At 40.9% G+C, this 24,270-nt stretch overlaps 1 protein-coding gene and 1 long non-coding RNA gene across 2 annotated transcripts in view; one reads left to right on the top strand and one right to left on the bottom strand.

Moving 5' to 3' along the window:
• Positions 1–1,051: 1,051 nt before the first annotated feature.
• LOC106939398 (protein jagged-1) overlaps positions 1,052–24,270 on the bottom strand; it is a 61,008-nt gene continuing 37,789 nt past the window's right edge. Inside the window, exons 3-14 of the mRNA XM_015021791.1 lie at positions 23,750–23,807; positions 16,825–17,073; positions 15,606–15,666; positions 14,576–14,706; positions 12,927–13,046; positions 11,733–11,846; positions 7,527–7,640; positions 4,006–4,119; positions 3,620–3,666; positions 3,219–3,395; positions 2,604–2,754; positions 1,052–2,521 (exon numbers count right to left, since the gene is read on the bottom strand). Of these exons, the coding sequence (XP_014877277.1) occupies positions 2,055–2,521; positions 2,604–2,754; positions 3,219–3,395; positions 3,620–3,666; positions 4,006–4,119; positions 7,527–7,640; positions 11,733–11,846; positions 12,927–13,046; positions 14,576–14,706; positions 15,606–15,666; positions 16,825–17,073; positions 23,750–23,807 (1,803 nt within the window). The 3' untranslated portion in view covers positions 1,052–2,054. The remainder of the gene's footprint in view (positions 2,522–2,603; positions 2,755–3,218; positions 3,396–3,619; positions 3,667–4,005; positions 4,120–7,526; positions 7,641–11,732; positions 11,847–12,926; positions 13,047–14,575; positions 14,707–15,605; positions 15,667–16,824; positions 17,074–23,749; positions 23,808–24,270) is intronic.
• On the top strand, positions 5,822–11,783 carry LOC106939409 (uncharacterized). Its single transcript, XR_001422834.1, has 3 exons — positions 5,822–6,596; positions 7,481–7,701; positions 11,703–11,783. It is a non-coding gene; the product is annotated as an uncharacterized LOC106939409 (long non-coding RNA).

Consider the following 24,270-nt stretch of genomic DNA (forward strand, 5'->3'; position numbering starts at 1 on the left):
TAATCTTCAGACTGGGCCTCGACATCCTGTGCCGCGCAGCAGGTGAAGAGAAAATCTCGTACATATCATATCTTTACATGCTTGTGTGTGTGTAAACTCTTGTTTCCTACATTTCCTGCAGCCCGGCACGGAGACAGGAAGCCTGTTTTCATTTCCAGCCTGCCGCTGTTTGCTCAGGATGGAGGTCACGTTTGTGACATTCATTTTGCCGTTGACAGTCGCTTTGCTCTGCCTCGACTAGCAAGACCTTTCCTTTCACACGCAGTCGTTTTGTACTTCGCAGTTAATCATTTCAGCAATATTTGATGAGGAAATCAGATGAAACGCTGGTGTACACGTACTTTGGTGCTGCTGGTAAAGATGGGTGGAACCTTTCATATAAATCCCTGATTACAGCAGCGCATTGTCAGACTGAAAGTTTTGGAAACATGCAGTTCTTTCATTCATGAGGGGGGAAAGAAAATCAGTTAATTTTTTTTAAAAAATTTTTTCAAAAAAATGCCCACAGTTAATACCATGTATGACCCACATTGTTGCCAACAAGACAGCTTCCAGTCTTCTCTTGTAACATTTTAAAGCTTAGAGAAAGAGAGATCATTGACTAGCAGCCATCTTTGCTAAAAACTGTTATTCTTTAACATCAGATTATGCTTCTGTTGCAACAAAACGTTGGATGTATTTGAAAGCTCTCTACACATCAGCATCAGGGTAGAGCACTGATAAATGCACTGTACATACTGTAGATTGCATACATCTAACAAATGTGGAGTCATTTCACATTCAAAGCATGTCTGAATGGAAGAAAGGTGGGACGGAGAAAACTGCAAGGTGAAGTGAGGTTATTAAAGGTGGATGAGCAGAAGTACCTGGGGTAAATCGTCAAAAAAAAAAAAGAAAATGCTGCTGGGGTGGAAGGAAAGAGAGAGACCTCAGTAGAAATACTGATATGCAGACGGTTGAGGAGGGTGAATATAAAGAGATGACCTACGGTGGCGACCACTGAAAGATGCAGTTGCAAAAAAAAAAAATGATGATACCCGAAGCCAGTGATAACTTTATACAACTCTGCTGTCATGATTTATTCCTACCCTGGACTTGGTAATATCACTAGCTGCACTTTATTCTCTTTTCAAATGTCAGCGGTACACAGGTCGTAAGAGTGAAAACTCCCAGTTCTCAGTAAGATGTAAAACAAAAGTTGGTAAATGCACTTTTATTACAATCCATGTGCCTCATCATCCCGAATGGAAAGTGAAAAGGGACAAACGGAGAAAAGTAATACAGTGATACTTCCATACTGAACCACAGTACAAAAACAGCATCAATATGTACAATATATTTATGTACAAAAAAGCTCCTTTTTTTTTTACACGCCAATATGAATAAGAAAACATACATCTTTTACAGAGACAAAACAGGCAACAGTGTGTTAAAAAAAACAAAAAAACATGAGGCTTTAAGGCCTTTTCTCCAGGAGCAGAAACTCCCCTTTTCGACAAGAAGATCAACTTTATTTTTTTCTGTTTAAGTAATATGTTTCTGACCTTTTCTCCACCACTTACACTCATAATTTACACTCTTTCATTCACTGACAGGCACTCTCACAAACACTCAACAACCCAAATGTCACCAAGTGCGAAACACGCAATGATGCGGAAATGGAAAAACGACGTTCTGGACGCCCGTCGGATGGCGCATCAGAACACGATAAAGGGCTCTCCTGGTTGAAATGCAGGCACTCAAAGGCGGGTTTTTAAATGTTCAGATTTCAGTTAAAAGTTTAAAAAAAAACAAAAAAAAAAAAAAAAAAAACAGCTTTTTTTTTGCCACCAAATGATGCCCAAAGATGCCACTGTATAAAAGACTTTTGATCTTCCATTTTAGCAGCATTCCTTCCTCAAGAATCAGCTGAGAGCCATCAAGGTCAAAGGTCTCCGCAGTCTGCATAATGGCCATGCTGGACTCATTGCAAATAACGGGACAAAGGTCCTGTCAACAATAACAACGACAACAACAAAAGTGCTACAAACTCAAAACAGAAGTCTGGGACAGCGTCAAACCTCCAGCTCCTGATTGTCTGTGCAGTGGAAACGATTCAGCTTCTCTCGTTCTCGGTTTGAAATGTCCAGCTTGGGGGCGTGGGCCGGCTTCAGAGCCGGGGAGGGGTGCGAAGGAGCCGGGGAGGGCGGCAGGGTGAGTTCAATCTCCTCGCAGCAACGTGACACGGGGGCGGGGGCTGGGGCTGGAGGGTGAGGGTGAGTGTGAGGCGCGGCGGTGGTGGCGGCGGCGGGAGGCTGCGAGGGTCCAGGCGGGCGGTCCACGTTTCTGATCAGGTTGACAAACTCCCTCTGGTTGTTGATGCCTTCCTCCTGCGGGACGGACTGCTGCTTTTTCCTCTTCCGATGCAGGTGGGAGAAGACGACGGCGCAGACCACGCAGCCACAGATGGTCACCAGAGCCAGGATTCCCACCAGGATCATGTAGAGGCTGAGGCCGCCGTGGGTCGTGTCGGACATGGCGCCTTCGAGGAAGGGGGCAGAGGTCAGAGCGAGCTCAACGTCTAGACGTCTGCTTGGCGGTCGAAGACGACAAATGTGTCTCACCTTGACAATCCTGTCCGACACAAGGACTTCTGAGGCTCACACACTCGTTGCCATAATAACCGTCCGGACAAGTGCACATAAATCTTCCCTCCGAGCTGTGGCACTGCGCCCCCTGCTGGCAGGGGTTAGGATTGCAGGGATCCAACGCTATCTGAAACGAGATCAATTGAAGCAGCAGTTTAAGGCCTGCACAGTTTATATGGAGAGACAACAGAATATCTATATGTAAATAAACAATAATGGGTTTATGTGAGTATATCTGAGAAGATCAAAATAAATGTAAGAAATCTGTAAAGATGTTTTATTATCATTCTACCAAATAAAAGAGAAGGTTAGACAAATCCAAAATGATTATGAATTGATTCCCCATGGTAAGTGAAAGTAAGGTCTAACCAGAACTTTTACTACCACCTAACATCTCTATTACATAGCTATTATACATTTATCTTTACTAAAACTATTGATTTTTAATGAAAATGTTTAATTTTTGCCTTTTATGGCATCTTCTCCCCATGTCTTCCTTAGCAAATCCTTATTAGTCTCCTCTCTGTTTACTTGCTTGGCATCAACCAGTCTGTGATGATTTATTTTATTATTGTTGGTTAGTTTTCCGACCTCACAGGAGCTTCCCGAATATCCCAGAGGGCAGTCGCAGGCGGGCGTCTTTCCCTCCATCGCCACGCACTGTCCTCCGTTCAGACACGGGCTGCTGTCACAGGGGCCCAAACCGTTTTGGCAATATTTTCCAGTGAAACCAGTGGGACACACACATCTGGATCCTGACACCAGGTCCTACATGGGAAGATATACATGTTTCATTTGACAAGGATTTCGCAGGAAAGTTGCTGGAGGGAAAGAAAGGACATGTCATAGATTTGACACACGCATTAATACACATGTGCCTCTGAGAGGATAACATAAAGGTAAGGATATTTTGAATGCAGGTAGCATTTCAGGTATTTCTTTTAATGTTGTAAACAAGTAAAGATTGATGACAAAGAGGCCAGGACTCTCACCTCACAATGGCCGCCATTCAAACACAAATCCTGACAGCTGCTGTTCCCTAGACACAGAAAACACAATAATTTAATAAAATGAAACAACATGACGGCATTGTTGGTATTTCTGCTTCATAAGCCAGGCAGGAATTACATCCATCAAATGAAAGGACAAAAAGGACCTTTTATTGTTTATGTTTGTCAGTGATATTCTGTGAGAACGACTTTGCTGGAGTAAAACGATCTCCTGTCCACAGAAACTCTGAGCTGCAGCTGAGCTGCTCTTTAAAGCCTCATTGTGTTTCACTACCTGCCACAAGACAATCGCTTCTCTTTTCTCTTTCAACCAATTTCCTTTCCTTTTGTGTTTGCTTTTTTTTCCCTTTCTCCTCTTCTGTACTCACGGATGTCGCAGTTCGGCCCAGTCCATCCAGGGAGGCAGTCGCACAGGTAGCTGCCGATCAGGTTGCGACAAGAGCGGGCGTGGACGCACGTACTCGTTTCACATTCATTGGCATCTAAAGGTGCAACGCAGCAGAGGAGAAAGAGAAAAATCACGTCAAAATAATCTGCGCCGCTTAGCAACGAAATCTCGCAAAAACTTTATTTTTCTTTAAATGCTTAACCATCTTTGTCACGTTTCAAATGCAAACGCCACAACTTAGCATTTAAATATGCTACGTCTGTATTCCAGTTATTTAGTAATTTGCGCAGGTTTATTATTAATAAATAGCACAAAAATAACTGTGTTAAATCATAATTTCACAAGCTATCGTTTTGCTAACCAACACTTTCGGTTTGGGGGTTTCCAAACATGATTGAGTAGAGTTTCTTGTTCTAGTGATGAATCAAAATTCAAAATGATCATTTCTATTTCCTTCTCTATACACACTGAGCAGTTTGATGTCAGGACAAAACACATGGACAGGAAAGAAAAAAAGAGCCAAAAAACAACAACAACAAAAAGAAAAACTATGAGAGGTTAGAGAAAGTTTGATAACTTTATCTGGCTCTTGGGAAGCAAAACCAGAGAAATTAAATTATGGGATTAAAACCATTTCACAACACTGTTTGTTTTAAAGGGAATAGAAATAAAAATATATATCAAACTAACAAACTAAATCATTGTAATCTAATTGCTGAAATAAAACACAAAACCCCTCAGTAAATTCTATCTTAATTTTTTAAATGTTCCTAGTTTGAAATAATAAGGGACAGCACATTTTAGTCAAACATTTTTCTTAGAAATCAACAGTAAAATCAAGTTAACGGCATTTTTGATCCTCTTCCAGTCTCAGTGTCATTAAAAGCTGCAAAAGCCGGGAACCCCGAGGGTCCCTGACAGCACAGAGAAAGTTAAATAAAAAATTCTAGCTTGTTAGTTAAAGATAAATGTACTGTCTATGTCAGACAGTAAATATAGACTCAGCTCTCAGTTTAAATGTTTAAAGGAGTCTGTCATCAGAAAATGATTCAGGGCAGAAATCATCTGCTGAAGCATAAAGGGTAAATACTTCTTACGACCGAGGCTCTCCTGACGTTCTGCATCTCTGTCTGCCTGCAGACGTTATGCTGTGGGCTCCTGATCTGTGATGTGGAACTATGAGGGATTATGAGGTGTCAGGGTGACATATCACTGTAACACCGAGGAGCAGGAGTGGCTGTCATCCTGAAATATGTTTCAGTTTTCACTCCACAGCCCCGAAGCCTCCGCATGTAAACAGAAAGTGTGTGCTTCAGCTTTTTCCTGTGTGAGAACTCGTACTGCGGTAAAGCAGCTATACACTCCATTTGTGGAAAGGACGAGTGAACCCAAAGGGACATGAAGGTGCATTTAGAGAGAGGACTAATCCTCAGTCGGCGAGGGTTAATGTGAGCATTAAGATGCTACTGGCTTCCTCTGCTTTTTAATTTGAGCATTAAATTCACATTTTCCCTCAAATTAGAGGTAATCACACACTACTACTTCATAGAGTTTGGTTTTCTTCCAGATTTTGCACTTTATGTTTTTTTTTTTTTTTGGTTGATTTGTGCTGCTCACAGATTTTCTGTTATTTTATGAAGACATGAGGGGAATCTAAACTAAAGACAATCCATAAAAGGGACCATTTGTTTTTTAAACGGGTCACAACTGTACTGTGTTTTTGATTTAAGACATATATATATATATATATAAACATAACAGCTGTCTTTGCCGGGGCTCTCAAGAGATTTTCATCCCTGGTTAAACAGGGCATTAAAAATAAATGAATTTTACAGCTTGATTTTATTTCATTTGATGCAGGTGTCAAGAGTTTCTCAACACACAGTTCATAAATTTCCCAAAGGCGTTTGCAGAATGAACTGTGTGACACGGCTCCCCTCTAGATTACGTGTAATGGTGGTTACATTTGTAGGGAAAACTTTACAACCAAACCAATATGTCACAAGAACTGCATGTCAAAATTTCTGAACAGTGAAGTAAATGTTTGTTTGTGAACGAAAAGACAATTATTACCAAAGAGATTAGTCATTGCAACAAAATAAAATAACATTTTCTTTTGGCGCTTACTTGGTCATTTCAGCACTGATGGCGTTATCAAATAATCGTTGATTAGTTTGATTTTACCTAAGACTTATAGATTTATTTATTTATTTTCGAAAGATGTCAATAAGGAGTAAATGCCAATGATTAATACATGGTAAGTTATTACTGTTGTCAAAATAATTAATGCTTTCACGTAATTGATAGAAAAAATATATATTTAAAGATGTTCATTTGCATCAAATCCACACTCGCCCAAATGGTTGTCCTTCCTGCAGCCTCTCCTGACCAAAACAAGCTGCTGCCGGAAGTTTTAAACTCTGCTATAGCATAGCGAGTAAATCAACAAATAACTTATTCGACCAACTTAAGCGGACAAGCCGAACGCAGCAGCGTTGCTCCAAGAAAATAATGCTGAGTGATGCTACAAGCTAATGCTATGAAACGGATGTTTAACAACAACTTAAAAAGGTCAGTAAAGCTCCTGTATCCGCCACAGTGAAGGAGTAAACCTCCTGAATGATAAGCTAACCGCATTTGTTTAAATGTTAGCTTCACAGACTGAGTTGAGTCGGTCTGCGGTCCCCCGGTGTAACGACCCAAACCCCACCGTAACGGTCTGTTTTACTGTGGCACAAATTAACGCAGGAAATTGTAAATCAGAAGATGGACCATTTACTTCTACATCTACCTAGGAAGGCATTAAAAAATAATTATACTAATTATAACAAGTTATGGTAAAACGGACTGAAGCTATGAGCATTTATCATAAAGTGCATCATTCATCGTGAAAAATTTGTATCACGATATACGAGTTTTGATTAATTATTGTCTTCATATATTTCAATTAATAGTAAGAAAAACTGACAGTCAAAAATGTTATTTTTAACATTTTCTTCTCTTGTTCATCAGTAAACACCAGTAAATTCAAAAATATGATTAAATGCTGTTCCTGTGTGGAGTTTAGTGATATAAATCACACTTCTTTAAATGTTGAAGCCTACTCTTCAAATGGGAATGTTTTTCAAGAATGGGATTCATGTTTGTGATGCCATTAATGGTGTGCCATGCAGTCACAGGCATACAGTTACCAAAAAACAGTGATAAGTGCATTTTTCATAATCATTTTTATTGTTATCACAATGGTACCACAAGTATTGTAATAAAATTCTAAGTCAATATTGCACACCGCTAACTGAAGTGGACAATTAGCGCAAAAAAGCCTACAGTGAAATCACCATAGCAACTAATGACTCGGCATCTTCTGTATTTCTGGTTCTTAAATTTTGCAACTAATATTAGGATAATAGAAACATGCACAGACGTATATTTTTCATGCTTCTCATGATTCATAGGGGTCATCGAGTGTGCATCACTTTCAATACAGCCTAACCCACTGACCCAGCTGGCATGTCCTGCCGGTCCATCCTGGCGGACAGAGACACCGGAAACTCCCAGGAGCCTCCTGACAAGTCGCTCCACGTCCGCAGGGGTTGCGATCACATTGCCGCACCGCTGGGATGAGAAAGAGAGAACAACATTTCGTTCGTGAGCTGCTGGTCTGGGTAAGGGGAATGTGAGTGTGAATATTCAGTAGGCATCGTGCGTGTTACTAAGATCATGTGATGCCACGATCATGCTGTGGTTGTAGCTGTTTTCAGTCTCTGCTCCTCTGAATTCTGTGCAACCAGCGATAAACAGAGTCCTCTTCAGCGTGCTCATGACTGACACTTCAAACCTTTTGCTGGCGAGGGAAGGGGGCAACGAGTGGGCTTAAATAATGCAAAGGAGGAGGCCTGTTTCCACTTATCTGGCAAGGAATCTAAACAAAGTGGAAACAAAGAGAGAAGCTAACCGAACATAACTTCTTTGTGTCGCAGTGGTATCCTCATTTTTCCCATGAATATATATCTCTGTGGTGTAGATCTGACAGTCATAAGGCTTCTGTGTCTCTCATAACATTTTTTTCCCCAATTTACCTAACCTTGCAGAGGAGCCATTTTCCATCGTCCTGACCCCTACTCCAACCCCAAGCAACAATAATCCTACCAAGGTGGCGGCACTTCTTCTAAAGCCAGTCCGAGATTTCATAACAAACAAAGAATCCTTTAATTAATATCGGTTATAAACATAAATCCTGGCTGAAAACGGAGCTGTGTTGTGGTTATGGTTTTAATTCCCTGCAAGCTTGACGATCCTCACGTTGTGCATTCCCCAGAGTGCCCATCCCACCCGTCCCACCCCCACAACAACAACAACAACACATACAGAGATAGTCGGCCTCCCTGACAGTTAATCATGCGAGCAGCAAACAACGCCAGCGAAAATAAACTATTTTTCTGTTGGTCCCTTTTTTCGTTTCGTAAAAATAAGCCTCTCAACGTGGCGCACACACAAACACACACACACACAAACACATACACACACACACACGCTGGAGTCCAACCTGCAGCACCGTTTATCCTGTTGGAGGTGAAAGCAGGGAATGTGGAACGGCGCTCATGTACACAAACAGCTCCAACAGACCATAAACCGTGTGATCGTATCTCACCTGCTGCAACACACAACATGAGATCTTCTCACCTGCTGTACAGACACGTCGGATCACACGGTCGAGCTCCAAGCTGATCCACAAACACGCTTCAGCCTCAACCAAAGAGGCTGTTAATGTTCTGAGTACATTCTTTCATTAAAAGCCGTTTTCTGAATAGTGGGTCTGAGAATGAGCCTTGTTTTTCCGACAGGGTAATTGCAAGGTGAGAACTCTGCAACGCTGTGCTGCAATTAAAAGCGAAGATCTCCCTCTGAAAAAAATTCTTGTAGACACAGATTTTCGTCTAACTGATGCCTCATTTGTTTTTTTGTTTTTAGAAATTGAGCAGGGCGCAGTGTACGCTCAACACTGGCACATTCGATTTGCATTCGGCAAAAAACCCGAAACTCCGGAGATAATCAGCACCACAAATTTAGCTGTCAGCTTTTTCTGCCATGGCTGTGTGCAGAAGGCATGGAGTGCCGTTTGGCTTTTATTTTGTGAAAAATGCCAAGGATAAAACATTAATTTGGTAAACTTATAAAGCATTACCTTCTCTGTTTTATCATTAAAATATTTACACCTGTTGTTTAAGAAGGGTGGCAACAACAATCCAGTCTGGTAAAAGTACATTTAACATGTTGAATATTCTATGTGGTGGAAAATCACACCGCCAATGAGGAAAGTCTGTTTTGATATGCATGATATGATTTTTGGTCTGGCTGTTGCAGAATCTGCCTACATTCCCTTTGAGTGCGAGAGGTTTCTGCGCCTCCACGACCAGTTCCAGGTACGGCGTGGAAGAGCAAACTGCATTTTCATCGCCTGATCAGCAGGATTCTTACAGAAGCCTGGCATCCTGGGCGTTAATTTTCATCTGGAGCCACGCCTTTGGGCAAAATTCAGCGAGTGTGAAAAGAAATTTTCACTCACATCCAGTGAGTCATTGGTGTGAACAGTTCACGTCCTCAAAGCAACCCGCAAGCACACAGGAACGGTGACGTCACACCGCAGCGCACGGTTTACGGAAGTGTTAATGGATGGAGCCGTTTATGGATGGATTTTAAAGTTTACTCAGCAACGGGAGCCGTCAGAATCGTCACGAGATCATAAGACGAAGGAAGCTTAAAAAAAAAAAAAGACAGCACAACTCATAGAAATGATCTTTAGTGGTCTTTTATTTCTGTGGAGAAATCTGTTTGGATGCTGTCAGGGCCAAGAGTGGTCTGACTGTGACGTGATGCGCTGCACTGACAGACTCCTTCATAAGTTTATAATAGGAATTTTCAGCGACTGTTTCTGTCCCGATTTACCGTCTGGTTATGTCTGGAGCAGAATTATGCTGCATGTCCTCATATCAAAGACATAAAAGCCAGATAAAATGCAACATGACCGTTCAGACTCCAGACACTTTGAAAACTCTCTAATATGCATCCAAATTATCTCCACAAATGGAAGCGGTACAGGTCGGATATTTTTTGGAGGGTGAAAAAAAATCCCATCTACGTCACATGGGCGTACCCATAACACGTTTTGTTGTCGTTCTTTTGGGAGGCACAGGGAGGTGGGATTGTTTGCTCCAGCCGCTTTGTGAGGTCCTTTCTGTTGCGGGGACAGGGAGGGCAGAACGCCATGCACTCAGCAGCCGTGGTGCCAAAAGTATGGCAATAAACGACTTGCAGCGATGCCAGCCAAAAAGTAGGTTAGGTTGACGTTAGGCCAGGCCTCCTTTGAATTATGTGATAAACAAGCGGCGCTTGTTTTGCATGGAAGCACGCCACGTATAAGCTGCCACTGCAGCTGCCAGGTTGTCCGTGGTAATGGCAGAAAGAGTCAGGGAGCTCCAGTCCTCCATCACTTGTAAGTTGGATCGATCTTAAAGAATCCCAGAAAACCTCTTCAAGACTCTGCAAAGAACATCCACGTTCTGGCTCAATTTTAACGTCGAGTCTGGAGCGAAAGGGATCTTGGAAATAAACCTCTGTGACCCCAGTTTGTTCTGTTTCTAATGTGTGCCGAGAGAATAAACTCTCCAGATGTCTTGAAGCCGACTACTGAACATCATGTGGTATTTTACTGCTGCTATGAGTTCCATCTTTTATGATCAGCTGGTGTTCATAACCCTTAAAGTCAGATTGTCTGGTATAACATATTTTCCTAGTAAAAAAAAAAAAAAAAAAAAAAACTTCAGGCATGGAGTGCTGCAGACTGATGAAGACGAATGCCAACAACAACATGTCATTCCTTTTCTAAACACATGTGTGTATTTGTGAATTGTTGTTATGCTTAGCAGTGGTCTCCGGTTGCTCGCAGAGCAAACAAACTTTGATGAAATGATATTCTCTTGGCAGGCACTTTGGTCCCGTTTCTGTTTTTCTCACGGACGCACATAAAAAACGCCAACCGGATGTTTTAGCACAAGCTCTCCCGCCTGTGAACAAAGCCCGCCGAGGTGCATTTATTACTTGTCTGGTTGTGACCTGACACTAGGATAAATAGAAAAAAAAAGTGCACTCGGTGCTCCTGATATTTCACTGCGACTATGGGGTGTGATTCAGCGTTTGACTTTGAACTCAAGCAGGTTTTTGTGCCAGTTTGTGGGAACAATTTCAGGATCCGTCTTTTCCTTGCTTTTCTCGACAATTTAGAATTTGGGCAAGGCTTTTTGAGAAACATAATCCACCACATCAGACGGCTGGAGGCGGACAAAGTCCAGATATTTCTGGAAGGGAAGAAATCACACCTAGGAGCCACCTTTGATACCAAAGGATTAGACTTTAAACCCTCAATTTGATGCCAATAAGACCTTATAAAGCTCAGAGTGCTGCTTCTGTTTTTCCAACTCAGCAGAGGCGCAGGTGATACACACACTCACACACTCACACACTCACAGCCAGATCACTGATTATTGTTGAGGCTGCTCCTGTTTAGGCTGATTTAACTTCCTCCCCTGGATTGATTGGAGTCACTAAGTGGCTTTAATCCAATTACAGCCAATCTCAGACAATCTTAAAGCTCCCTCCCCTTTCTCTCGCTCGGCTCAGGCTTCCCATGTGTGCGGAATCGACAATCACCGTCTGCACAGGTGTTTCCGGTCCAGCCTTCGGGGCAGACGCAGCTGAAGCCGTTGGGGTCTTCGACACAGGTGGCGGCGTTCGCACACGGTGAAGACAGGCAGGCGTGCTCCACTGACGGGAGGGAAGACACAAGAAGCAAAGCTGAAAATGGATCACCTTTGAGTTCTTTTTTTTTTTTTTTTCAGAAATTTGAATTGATGACTCCATCACATTTTTAAAGCTAGAAAACGCCAAAAATATTAAAAGATGGCAAAATAAGTAGCAATCTGTCTTCTAATTGGTTTTCAAAGCAGTTCAGTTATTTAAAACACATTTCTAACACAAAAAAAGCATTTAAAACACACCCTCTAGAAATTAGCCACTACAGTGAAGAGCTGCAGCTAATTATTTTAATAATCAATTATTCAACTAATTGAATGAAAAAAAAATTATAATTTTTCAGATTTTTTTATTTAACCATTTAAGCTTATTTAATACAGTATTAATAAGAAAATAAACATTGTATTGCATAAAATGCAATAAGATAGCAAAGGATGCATCTGCAGCTACAAAATTACTAAATAAATAATCATTTTCTGCTTGATTTAACATTCTGGATGCATTTGTTGACTATTTTTTAATTAACCAATTGGATATCAAATAGGTGTTTAATAGAGAAACTAACAAAATTTTATCCAGGTGAAACTAAAACTGATCCGTGAGGAGTGCTGAGTAGAACGTATTTACAGACAATAAAGATTTTTAATTCAAAATACAAAATGTTTCTATTTTTTTAATTTGTGGCTCCAATTGGCGATTATTTTATTAGTAAATTAGTTGACTAATATTTCAATAATCGATTTATTCGATTAATTGTTTCATCTTTACTACCAGTGGTTAAATGAGGGCAGGTTTCTCTCCACTAAAATCAGTTTTAACTATTTTTGCCTCAGGATGTTGAAACAAGCAGAATCACGGCTTCTATGGAGGGAACCATCCAAAGATGAGAGATGAGGAAATGACCCTGTTCCTCACATGGACGGGTACGACTGACAGAGTCAGCAGCCAGAGAACCAAGGCAGTTTTGTTTGTGAGCATAAAGTTTCTCAGGTAAGAAAATGTGTTATTTTGACATCGTTTTTACTTCTTATGTGTCCTCTGTCAGTTCAAAACATTCTGACATCCATCCATCCATCGCACCGCGGCTCTCACCGATGTCACAGTTGCGTCCTCTGAAACCCTCCTGGCACTCGCACTGATACTCGTTTGGCTCTGTGTTGGTGCAGGTCCCACCGTTTTTACAGGGCTGGTGTGTCCCACAGTAGTTAAGATCTGGAAACATGAAGAAATTTTTTTAAAATAGTGTTTAATGTTTCAGCAAAAATCACCAAAAAAAACAAAAAAACACTTCTATTGAAATGTAGAGGCAATGAAAATGGAGATAGTTTGTCAACCATGTTTCTTTAACATGGATGCAGAAAGTCTACGGTGATTCTAGGTCACTGTTGACTGTGCAGCAGATAGCTGCAGGGCCTGTTGTGTCCACTCTGGAGGAAAAAGAAAGGAAAATCTTCCCTGATCATCTTCTTCGTTTCCCACAGTTCCTTTGTCTCTCTGTCATCCTTTAAAGTGCCTGTCTGAATGAGCAGAAACTGCACAGGGCCACACCTAGCAAAGAGTGCCGCGCCATAATCGCCCTACCCAAGGCTATCACCTTTCCTCTCCACAATACTCCGTCCCCTGGGCACAAGCTGGACTCCAGCTCTCGCTCTGGGTCAGAGGATCTAACTTTTCTACAGTCTGCTGGAAAACTTTAAGCCTTCAGGTGCTTTTTTTTCTTCTTCTTTTTTTCTTGTCTGGGAATCCGTAAGTCATGTGTAAAGAACCACGCCTGACAAGCTAACAGCACACACCATTTTCTCCGTCTTGCAGGCAGGCAGGGTTTTCCTTGGTCAACATGCAAAGCTCTGTGAAGCTCTTCATGTGCTCTGATGATGCCTGTTGATTTCAGGCCTGGAGAGCCATGTTTGTAATGAATGCCAACAACAGATTTGCAAAAGTGCACAATGTTTACACTGATCTTTAAGTGTCTTATTTTAGATTTTTCTTGCAAGCAGAGGAGTAGCTAAAGAGAACAAAAGTAGCGTCAGGCTTAAAAACGAATCTACAGCAGATTAAACATTTCTGGAAGTCATAAAACATTATGCAGGTGCTTAAAGTCGTGTACCTGTACTGTAGCTACCAAGTTCTGTGAATAAAGTATAAATAAGTCTGAACTGGTTTATGAGTTTGACCTTATTTTTTAGAAAATCTAATCCTTTATCCTCTGATAATCTGAGGTCGGGTCATGGAGGAACCGGCCTAAGAAGGGAGGCGCAGACTTCCCTCTCCTAATGACTGCGGAAGCAATCACTAGTTCACTTCCGCAATCATTAGTTGCTTCCGGAAGCAACTAATGATTGATTTAATTGCTTCCGCGATGTACGCTGTACTCTGTGTGTAAAGTTGAAAATGTCTGCACCAAGTCGTCCGGGCTGTGAACTGTAATCCATCAAAAAGTCGTACGGGCTTCACAATTTTCTGTTGTTTGAACAAAAAAAACAGAAAATATTTTGTTAATCTCTGATGCCATTATCAATATCTGTTAGTCATCGCCAATATGCTGGATCAACGGTAGGAAAAAGTGTTCATGCAAAAGCAATTAGATGCACTGACTCTACTGTGTTTTGACTGAAACAATAAAATATGAGCAGGATTATTCAAATCCTTTCAAAGGTCAAAATCTCGATCCTCAGGGCCTCTTGACACTCGGCGCTTGGTTCATCTCAGCACAAACCGTTGAAATATTTTGCATTTCACACCTTTGTCACACAGCAGACCTCCCCAGTTGACGCCACACACACACTGCCAGGGCTCGGTGCAGCTCCCGTACACACAGCCGGGAAACGTCACACACTGATCACACAGAGCTCCCGTCCAGCCGTAGTGACACCTACAATCAGAGCAGAGACAGACTGCATCTCAGAATATCATGTCTTGGAATATTATTAGTGAATGAAAACTGAATACATGAATTTCAACTTCATCTGTACAAGATTGCTGCGGAGAAACGAACATTGTGTCTGTTTTATTCTTCTAAACACAAACATTGATATTTAATCTCTGCCAACCCAAACATTTTTACGTTGTGCTTCCAAATGAACATCTTTTATTTCAGCCTTTTAAAAATGGTTTTAATCAACAATTATCTGGGATTTTTGAATGTTTTACACTGTTTTATTAAGCTTCAAATAATTTTTTTATTACTAAATTTTCAGTGCAGTTTATGTTTTTGAGCATGCTGTGGAGAGTTTGTTAAAAACTATGTGATGTCAGAATCAGAGGCAGTCAGGGAAAATGAACAGCAGAGCTTGGGAACACAGAGATAAACGAAACACAAGATGGAACAAAATAAACTCAAAGTCCAGCATAGTTTGACACAAACATGTTTTGCCATCTCTGTGCAGAGCCAAACTTGTTCCTGTGTTTCACAAATTAGGTTTTTTATTAACAACTGCTGGTGACAAACTGCATAAATGTTGATGTTTTGTGCTTTTTAATTAAGTTGTTTTTCATAAACAATACTGCTTGATACATTCGAGAGCTTTTTATCCTTTTATGCTTATGAAAAGTGCAGCAGTGTGCAAAACATGAGTAAAAAAAGCAGGGAAAGTAAAAAAAAAACCTTCAGAAAGTCTGGAGTACTACTGATCAAAAACACAACATTATAAGGAAGTCTAGTTGTTAGGCAATTATATGACATAGATGAGGGGAATTTATTAGTATTTTCATGGCAGTGATAGGAGAGTTGCTAACACAACACCAATGTTGGTAGTTGTTTCAGAAACTTACTTGCATTCTCCAGGGACGGTACAAGAACCATGAGTCTGATGGCATCCCTGCCTGCACACGGCTGCAAAACAAACACAAAGAACACAAAGAGAAACGATAACCTGTCGCTTCAGTGACGTAAGCTAGCAACACAAAACAAGAAAAATAAAATACGTGAAGATTTTGGTTTTTTTACATCTTCACTGGTTGTTTAGTGAAGGGTGAGATCTATTCAAAGACAATAAAGAGGCCAATAAATGTTATCACACTGAATTGTTTGAAAACTCCCCTCACGGGCACTACAGGTTAACCTGGAGGTAACGGGGGACGGAGGCTAATCTGTCCAACTTCCTGCTTCTGTGCGGTCCAATCAGCGGCGTGCTGAGGAGGAAGTCAGGGCGAGTGAGACGGGGCGAGGTGGGCAGAGCTGCAGGATGTCCTCCAACTAACTGCGTGTCCTTCCATAGTTTCCACTTTGGTTTCCTCCATTCACTCTTACCGTTGCAAAAAAAACCTCCAAGAGGTCACAGACACGGGTCGTCCGGCTGACAAGTCACGGCGAATGACGTCCCTCTGACGAATCAGAGCGAGGTGACACCCCTCCCCCCGGTGACATCAGCAGGACCAGTCACTCATATAGTTATCATATAATTATTCAACATCAGCTTAGGGCTGTGCATTTATCGTACTGTTTGTCTTTTATCGTGATAAATTTCTTTTTTTGATAACGCTGCATCAAGATTGTTGGTTTTACTATTTTCTCCACTCTTTGTTCAATGAGAGTAACAATAAATATTTAATTTGAAAATTGTATTAGATGCAGTTACTGTGAGACACAGATCACGCTTCTTTTTGTGACTGGTGTCGTAATGAAGCGTATTAAAAGTGGGAATGTTTTTCAAGAGCAATATTTGTGATTATGAAGTTGTGATTGCTCCGTCATGCCACACCTACCAAAAATAAGTGATAATATCGTTACTTTTATTGTGATCACAATATTACCTCAAAATATTTAGGATAATTCAGTATGTATATACTTGCATATCACATATACTTCCAAAAGTTAATAAGTTAACTTTTGCAGAGTTTCATTTTAAGTTACAGGGCTTCTTAGGTCAACATAAAACAGCAAAACATTTAATTTCTCATGGAAAACCTTTGCCTAAAACATTTACACTTACAAACAAGAAAAGAGGAAAGAGACTGTTCACATAATGTGAAATAAAGCCCGAACTGTTACCCTCTTTGCACTCCGGTCCGGTCCAGCCCTCCATGCAGACCTTGGAGCCACTCGGGTCACAGCTGAAGTGGCCGAAGAAGTCGTCTCTGGCCCGGCAGAACTTGTTGCAGTAAGGCCCGTAGTAGTTGGAGTCGCAGCGGAAGCGGAGCCGATACTCCAGGCTGAGGATCCGTCCGTGGTGGCGGTACGTCTGCCACTGTTCACCCGGGTTCAGCATGGAGGAGAGGAGGACGCGCTCAATCAGCTGACCTACAGGAGCGCAGAGGAGAACTTTATTCTGTAGTTTGGAGGGAACTGAGCGGTGAACACTGATAAATGATTAAGGAAATGTGGAATATTTTTAATAACATAGAATAGAAATCTCCTTTATTCCTCCACACTGGAGGAATTCAGGTGCAACAGCAACATAGTGACATGCAATCGAGGCATGTAGGTTCTCGCAAAGACAAAACCTAAAAAAAAAATATATATATATATATATATATATATATATATATATAAACAAAACTAAGAATAACAAACTGTACAACAAGGGGGCGGGGGAAATTACAGCATAAAATGCTGTGCAGTTATTTAAAAATAGCATATTTTGATCTACAAGAAAGTGCAGATGAGTGGGAAAAAAACCTTACAAACTGTGCGTGTGTATTTTTGCATTAAAAAACGGACTATTTACAATAAATGAAACTGTGCAAACAACAGATGTGCAAATAGCAGCAGAAATGTAATTTGAAATGAGTAAATGTATGCAAATATCAGCAGGGATGTAAGAGATGTTTGGAGCATGCAAGTTGATGATGAATTTTGAAAGCAGCAAAACGTGTCCCACAGTCTAACATGAAAGTGATATTCCAGAAGCTTAGTGTTTGATTTATAAATTAAAAAAATGTTTCTGATGTTTGCTTGGGATCATTGAACAGCTGGAGCGTCCAGTTCAAGTTCAAACCACCAAAACATTTAATCAAAATCACTGGATTTAACATTTAACAGTAATGTGAGTTCAGGTCATGTGACTTTTAGGTGAAGGTTTCATGATAAAGAAACAAAAAGACTGAAATGTTTGGTCACAATAATTGAAAAAATAAAATGTTTGGGGAAGTCCAGGGTTATTCTTTGAAAACTAGGAACACCAGCTGTCAGCGATGGTGATGGCAGCATTATGCATTGGCAGCTGGTTGTTCCCACAGGACAATGAACCTGAATCAAAACCAGTTTATGTGAAAAACGTCCATACACATATTGCCATTTCATAGCAAAATCAAGTAACTATATTGCTTTCAGTGCAATGTATGTCATATACAGTTCTGGTTAAGAGATCCTTTTTACTTTTTATAGGTTTATGTTTGTGTAAAATGAACATTGTTCTTTTATTCTATGAACTTCTGACAACATGAGTCCAAAATTCAAAGCAAAAATTATGTATTCATTTGCAGAAAATGAGAAATGGTCAAAATAACATAAAAGCTGCAGTGCTTTCAGACCTCCAATAATGCAAAGAAAACAAGTTAATATTCATTTAGAAACAACAATAGTAATGTTTTAACTAAGGAAGAGTTCAGAAATCAACATTTGGTGGAATAAAATGAGGTTTTCAGTGGGATTCAGTGCAATGGTCTCTTAATTTATCCAGAGTTGTGTATATATATGACATAAAATAAAATTTAGTTCCTAATTTAATGCCTCGAAATTGGCAATTTAAAAACTCCTGCTTTTTCTGAAGCTCCACCTTCAGGAAGTCATAATAGAAAAAGAGAAAAATTGTTTCGCTGCCAGAGAAAATTTAAGGATTTCTCAACCGTGCATGAAAGAATTAAGGCATCACTCCAGCTATGCTTTTGATGAGAAAATAATATAAGGTGAATTGATTTTACATAATACCTCCCCTTTAAGTAAAAAAATAAAATAAATAAAAATAAAACACAACATGTAGTCATCTTTTCGGAGAATCCTCTATTAATTTCCTACCGTCAGACTTCCAACCAACCATCAAACTCAGGAAGCTTTGACAGTGTGGATATTATGAGTCAAATAATAAAACTTTTCCAGCATGAGTCCCACTTGACACAGAGGTCGACGATGAGAGGCATGAGAGAACCAGACGAGCCCCTGGGCAACACTGGGGCAACGGCTGCCCCCCAGGAGGGGCTTTCCCAGAGGCGCCATTACTCCCCAACTCCGGCATAATGCTCCCTGACAGGGCTAAACACACAAGAGAGGTGTGAATATGTGTCTCAATGTATGCTACAAGTGTGTATTTAGGAGCTAAAAGGGAAGATCTGGAGATAGTCGTGAAGAAAGGAAGCAGAGAAGTTACAGGAAAGAAGAGTGAGTCTTTGTGCATGACTCGTTTTGACAGCCAGAGGCAAAAAGAGCCAGAGACTCAGCGCAGCAGCTATTAACACACACACACACACACACACACACATGATTGCGTGGCTATCTTGGTGGGACTTTCCATTGACTTCTATTCATTTCTACAGCCTAAACCTTACCCTTATCCTAACCCTAACCAAATCTCAATTCACACCTTAGTCCTAAATCTGACCCCCGACCCTAAAACAGCATTTCCCCTTGTGGGGACCAGGCTTCGGTCCCCACAAGGAGCTTGGGTCCCCACAGTGTCGTATGTGTCTGGAAAGTGGTCCCCACAAGGTATTAAAAACACACACACACACACACACACACACACACACACACCCACCCTGCCTGATGGAGAGATGAGATCACTGTGGTTTGACACAGAGGAATGAAAACACACATACACACACACACTGTTTTCACTGTATGCATGTGTGTGGGTTTAAAAGTAAGAGAGGACAGCGTGGACACTGAACCAAATGAGCCTGCAGTCAAATATGAGGGTCCAACACCACAAACACTCATCAATCAGCCAGTGCACCTCCGGTTTTAAGTTATTTTATAAACCGGGCGTGTCAAAGGGTTAATTTGTTTGATCATTATTACTTCTCCACCACGAGAGAAGAAGAAATATCATTAGGATCCGACACAGCGGGTTGAAAGTGTGCAACGGGGCAGGATTTTCTTCATGAAGTGATTGGATCAGGCTGATTAATAACAAACCTGGTTCCCTGTAGACAGGGGTGTTAAACATAGCAGGTTGAAGAAGCAATAACCTTTAGTGGAAGTCAAACTTTACAAAGAAAAATACGATCACAGAGCATGTCTGCAGGTATTAAAAACCTCCTCGGAGCTTTGTGAATCGTTTTGCCCTCGGAAATGTCTGAGAATACCCGCAGGAGAGAAAGCACCTGCTTCTGCTCGTTATTCCAGATCACCTGCCGGCAAATCAATACACCCAAGGAAGCAGATCGGATCAGACGGATATTGTTTTGTCCCACTCTTTATTCGATGTATGGGGCCAATTCGTGTGAGGGCTTTCTTTTCAGCCTCATTAATATTACCCTCACACGGGCGAGGCAGCCAGCCGAAATGTGTTTGCTGAACGCTATAGACAAGCTGATCCAACTTAGAAAACTTCCAATATTGGATTTCAGTTTTTCTCCACAGCTTTGAGCTCGGCGTCGATGTTGCTTAAATGTACACCAAACAGGCGAACACAACGAAAGCGAAGACGTAATGCTAGCTAAAAAGCTAATTTGATACAATTGAAGCAAACTTATAACTTAAAATGACCAGGAAAGGTCTGTGTGACCTTTGCCAATGAATTCTTATTGAGAGTGGATGAATATGTTTGCTTGAAGGATATTTGTTTTTAATAAATGCCAAGTCGATGCTCTCTAATGCTCATTCGATCAATGTGGTCGATCGTCAGGCAAGACAAGTAGGAAATCAACAAACTTAAGCAATAAAGATACGGACTTGCTATAAATAAGTGCATATTGTTATCTTAATCTTAATTTGCAAAGAATTTGTGTAATCCAATATTTAATTTGACAATTTGTTTTATTATTCAGTGAGGGGGGAAATGTTTTTTGTTGCAGTGGTGCAACATTTATTGGCACCCCCCTGGAGTTCCTAAATAATGAACATAGATGAAGAATTGTGTTCATTCTTGACACTATACTTAGTTCACTACAATGTTTGAGAACTTTTCTTAGTATTTCATCATTTATTTTTCTTGACACTCTTCAAAATGGAAAAGACGAGAGAACTTGCAATTTAAATAACCTGCATGTGTGACAATTTTCAGAAATCAAGAAACTGCTGCAAGAAAAAAGCTGCTCCTCTAAACTGTCAGGTTGGGGTGTTTTGAGAGATAGTGAGAGTAAACGCAGGAACCCAGGTAGTGAAGAAATGATGAATTTAATGATGAAAAGCTCTAAACAGTCCAACACAGGCAGCACGGCAGACATTTAGCGCACAGCTAATACCAGTAGCAACTGAGAAGCTAAGGCTTGGGGAAGCGAGCTAAACCTACACAGGACTATATAGTTCAACTGTGACGGCATGCAGGCAGACGAACAATGACATGTGACGTACACAACGAACACATGACAAGCATCTAACAAACTTCTGACATCTGACGAGGATCCAATGAGAGACAAAGACAACAGGTCGGGTTAAATACACTGGGAGGGGAATCAAGGAATGAGACACAGCTGGGATTAATCAACAGGGGAAGAGACTCAGGAAAAGAAACTGAACACAGAAAAACCCTACAATAAATACACAGAAACACAGACCATGACAAACTCATCTACAGCTACAGCCACAGTAACTCTTAAAAAACGTTTTTAAAACCTGGATGAGGCTGGATGAGGATCTTCGTTTATCTTGTCTCTACATACAGTGAGCAGGAAGAAAATCTGCACAGCTTAATGTGTGAGAATTTGAGCAAAAATTGTCATTATTAAGAACACAATACCTGTAAAAAACACTAGTTATGGACCAACACCATGAAGAATTATAGGTAAATGTAGGGATACACCAATACGAACATTTGAGCCGATATCCGATATTAATACTCCTGTTATGGCCGATAACCAATATTTAACGATATTTTATAGATTGTCGTTAAAAACGTGACCACACCGCTTCACCACTGTTTCTCTGCTTCAGTTGAACTTCCCACAATCCTTTGCTGCAAAACTCTCACCAAACAAATACTACATGACCAGCCCTCCTCCAGTCCAGAAACAAACGGCAACAAGATGTTAATAAACATCAGTTGTTAATCTCAGCCCAGTTTTATTTATCGGACCAAAACCGATATTTTCAAAAAAAGACTGACAGTGATGTTAGTTCTCATATATTGTGCAATTCCACAGTGACAACATTTGAATTTACATTAAATTACAAATATGTCTTCCTGAAAAATGTCGAGAAAAGTTTTTTTTAAACAGTTTGAGGTTAAATCCTGTTCACTCCTCTGCCTTAAATGCTTTGATGAGATATTTGAAAAATGAAGCCGTCGTTTGGAGACAAAATATCAGTTGCTTTCTAGAAAAATCTGAAGCATCAGAAACATCAGTTTTGAGTCAAATAATACCATAAAGTACTGGTAAGACTTGGTTTGATGTCACATCCGTGGCATACATTGCACTGAAGTATGACACTTGGACTTAAACAGGACCAAAAAAAAGTCCTGGTTCAAAATCAAAAAGCTGTCAATAAAAGTTCAAGCTTAATTTAAACGTCTGCTACGACTTTCCCTGCTCATTCCACACTAAAGCTATGTCTTATCCAACGTAACCTCGGTGAAAGTCAGACAGTCAGTGAACATCATATTGTTTCTGCGGCGGATTTCAGAAGCTCCAGTCCCGTTTCTGTAATCCTCCCTGATTGGAAGCAGGACCTGATAACTCCGTTCAGACCGCTACCGGATGCCTCCGTTTGGGCTGAGCTAAGCTGCTGGCCTACTCCGCAGCTTTAGCCACAACGTGAGAGGTAGTCAGAGGCTCAGGTGGAAATGGAAGATAATGCAAACAGATGTAAGTTTAGAGCCGGAGGGCTGAGAGGAAGACAGATGCAGGAGAGCCGGTGAGACACAGAGAACAAGTCGGGCACAGTTCCCAGTTTTTCATTATTCCAGTCTGTGCTCAGTCCGGATGGCAGTCGCCCCTCTCTCCCAGATGAGGGGGGCGGAAAATGAGGACTGCGGCATGAAAGGAATGGGGAAGATGCGGGAGCATCTGTCTGCTCATCTCTGTGTTTTGCTTTTTATAGCAGGCGGCTCACAGTTCCCGCTGAGGATCTTTTCCACGTCTTGAGGAGAGTTCAGTAAAAGGAGACAAGCAGGAAATTAAAGGGTGAGGGTAGAGTTGTCTGATCACAGACATTAAGACACAAGGGATGTTTTCACATTGTTTCTTCATGTCAAATCGCACGGTCTGGTAAACAAGCACTTGTGCTATTTGCTCTTAGCTAAAGAGCTGCAGCTTTCTTGGACTCGAAGGAGAGAAAGTGATGAAAGTTTTAATGCTGTTTACATAAATTAAGAAACAGTGCAAAATCCTTAAATATGCTGATTTAAAAAACACAGAATACTCATTTGGTTGTTAAAGTGTTTTAGGACTGAGAAACTTGAAAACATTCATAAAACGACAAGACTTGGGTACAAACTGTGCCTTTTAAAAAGGCCCTTTGGCCTCCTTGTGGATGCGGTTTGACACAAGTGATGCCAAATAGTAACCCTGATGCTAAGCACTCAAAAAGCTAATCAAGCCCACAAAAACCTAATCATGAAGGCATGTACTTTTGCTCAGGCTTTAGACCACAAGTAATGTTCAAAACAGTACTGTTTTCACTTATATCGCACCAAATTACAATGAATGCTCCTTTGGCCTTTACAAGACAAACAGGCCCAGAACGTCCAAATTCAGCTCCGATCGATTGGACTCAACAGAGACCAGTCTCAGTCGGTGACTGCAAACGCATCGATCAGACGATTCCCCCAGCATCCTCTCAAATTCAGAAGGTCGTAAAAACAAGAGCTCAGCCTTACCTGGTTCTGTCGTGTCGTTGTCATGGTCCAGAGCCTCCAACACCAGAGAAAAAGATTTCTGGAAGAAGACAAATAAAAAAAAGACACAAGGTATGCTTTAAGTGTCGGATTGTCCTCTCTTGTTTTTGCGGTTTTGTTGCTTTTGTACCCGATTTACATTGAAGTCTAAAGCTCCATTCAAACTGCAGGTTTTTTTTTTTACTGGACTAGTAAAAGTTTGCAGGTATAAAAGCAGGTAAAAACTTGATATCAGGCGCAAACCTGATGTACAAACAATGCACAAACGGGACTGCGCAGCAAAATGAGGCGCTTAAATTTAGCTTGTCTGCTGATCATCGAAAAGAGCAAAATACTGGGAGGAGGAGGCTATGCAAATGTAACGACTTACCTCCCACAATGTGATTTACCAAACATGAATCAGAGTGCTGCATCTGTTTTAGGCCTGCGGAGCTTAATGCAGCAGTTTAGAGCTTTATTTTGATTGATCATAAAATGCTTTTACTGTTGTTTTGTATCCTAAT

Source organism: Poecilia latipinna, unplaced genomic scaffold, assembly GCF_001443285.1.
Source record: "Poecilia latipinna isolate Pla-1442-1.1 unplaced genomic scaffold, P_latipinna-1.0 Scaffold85, whole genome shotgun sequence".
In the NCBI taxonomy this organism is placed as follows: Eukaryota; Metazoa; Chordata; class Actinopteri; order Cyprinodontiformes; family Poeciliidae; genus Poecilia; species Poecilia latipinna.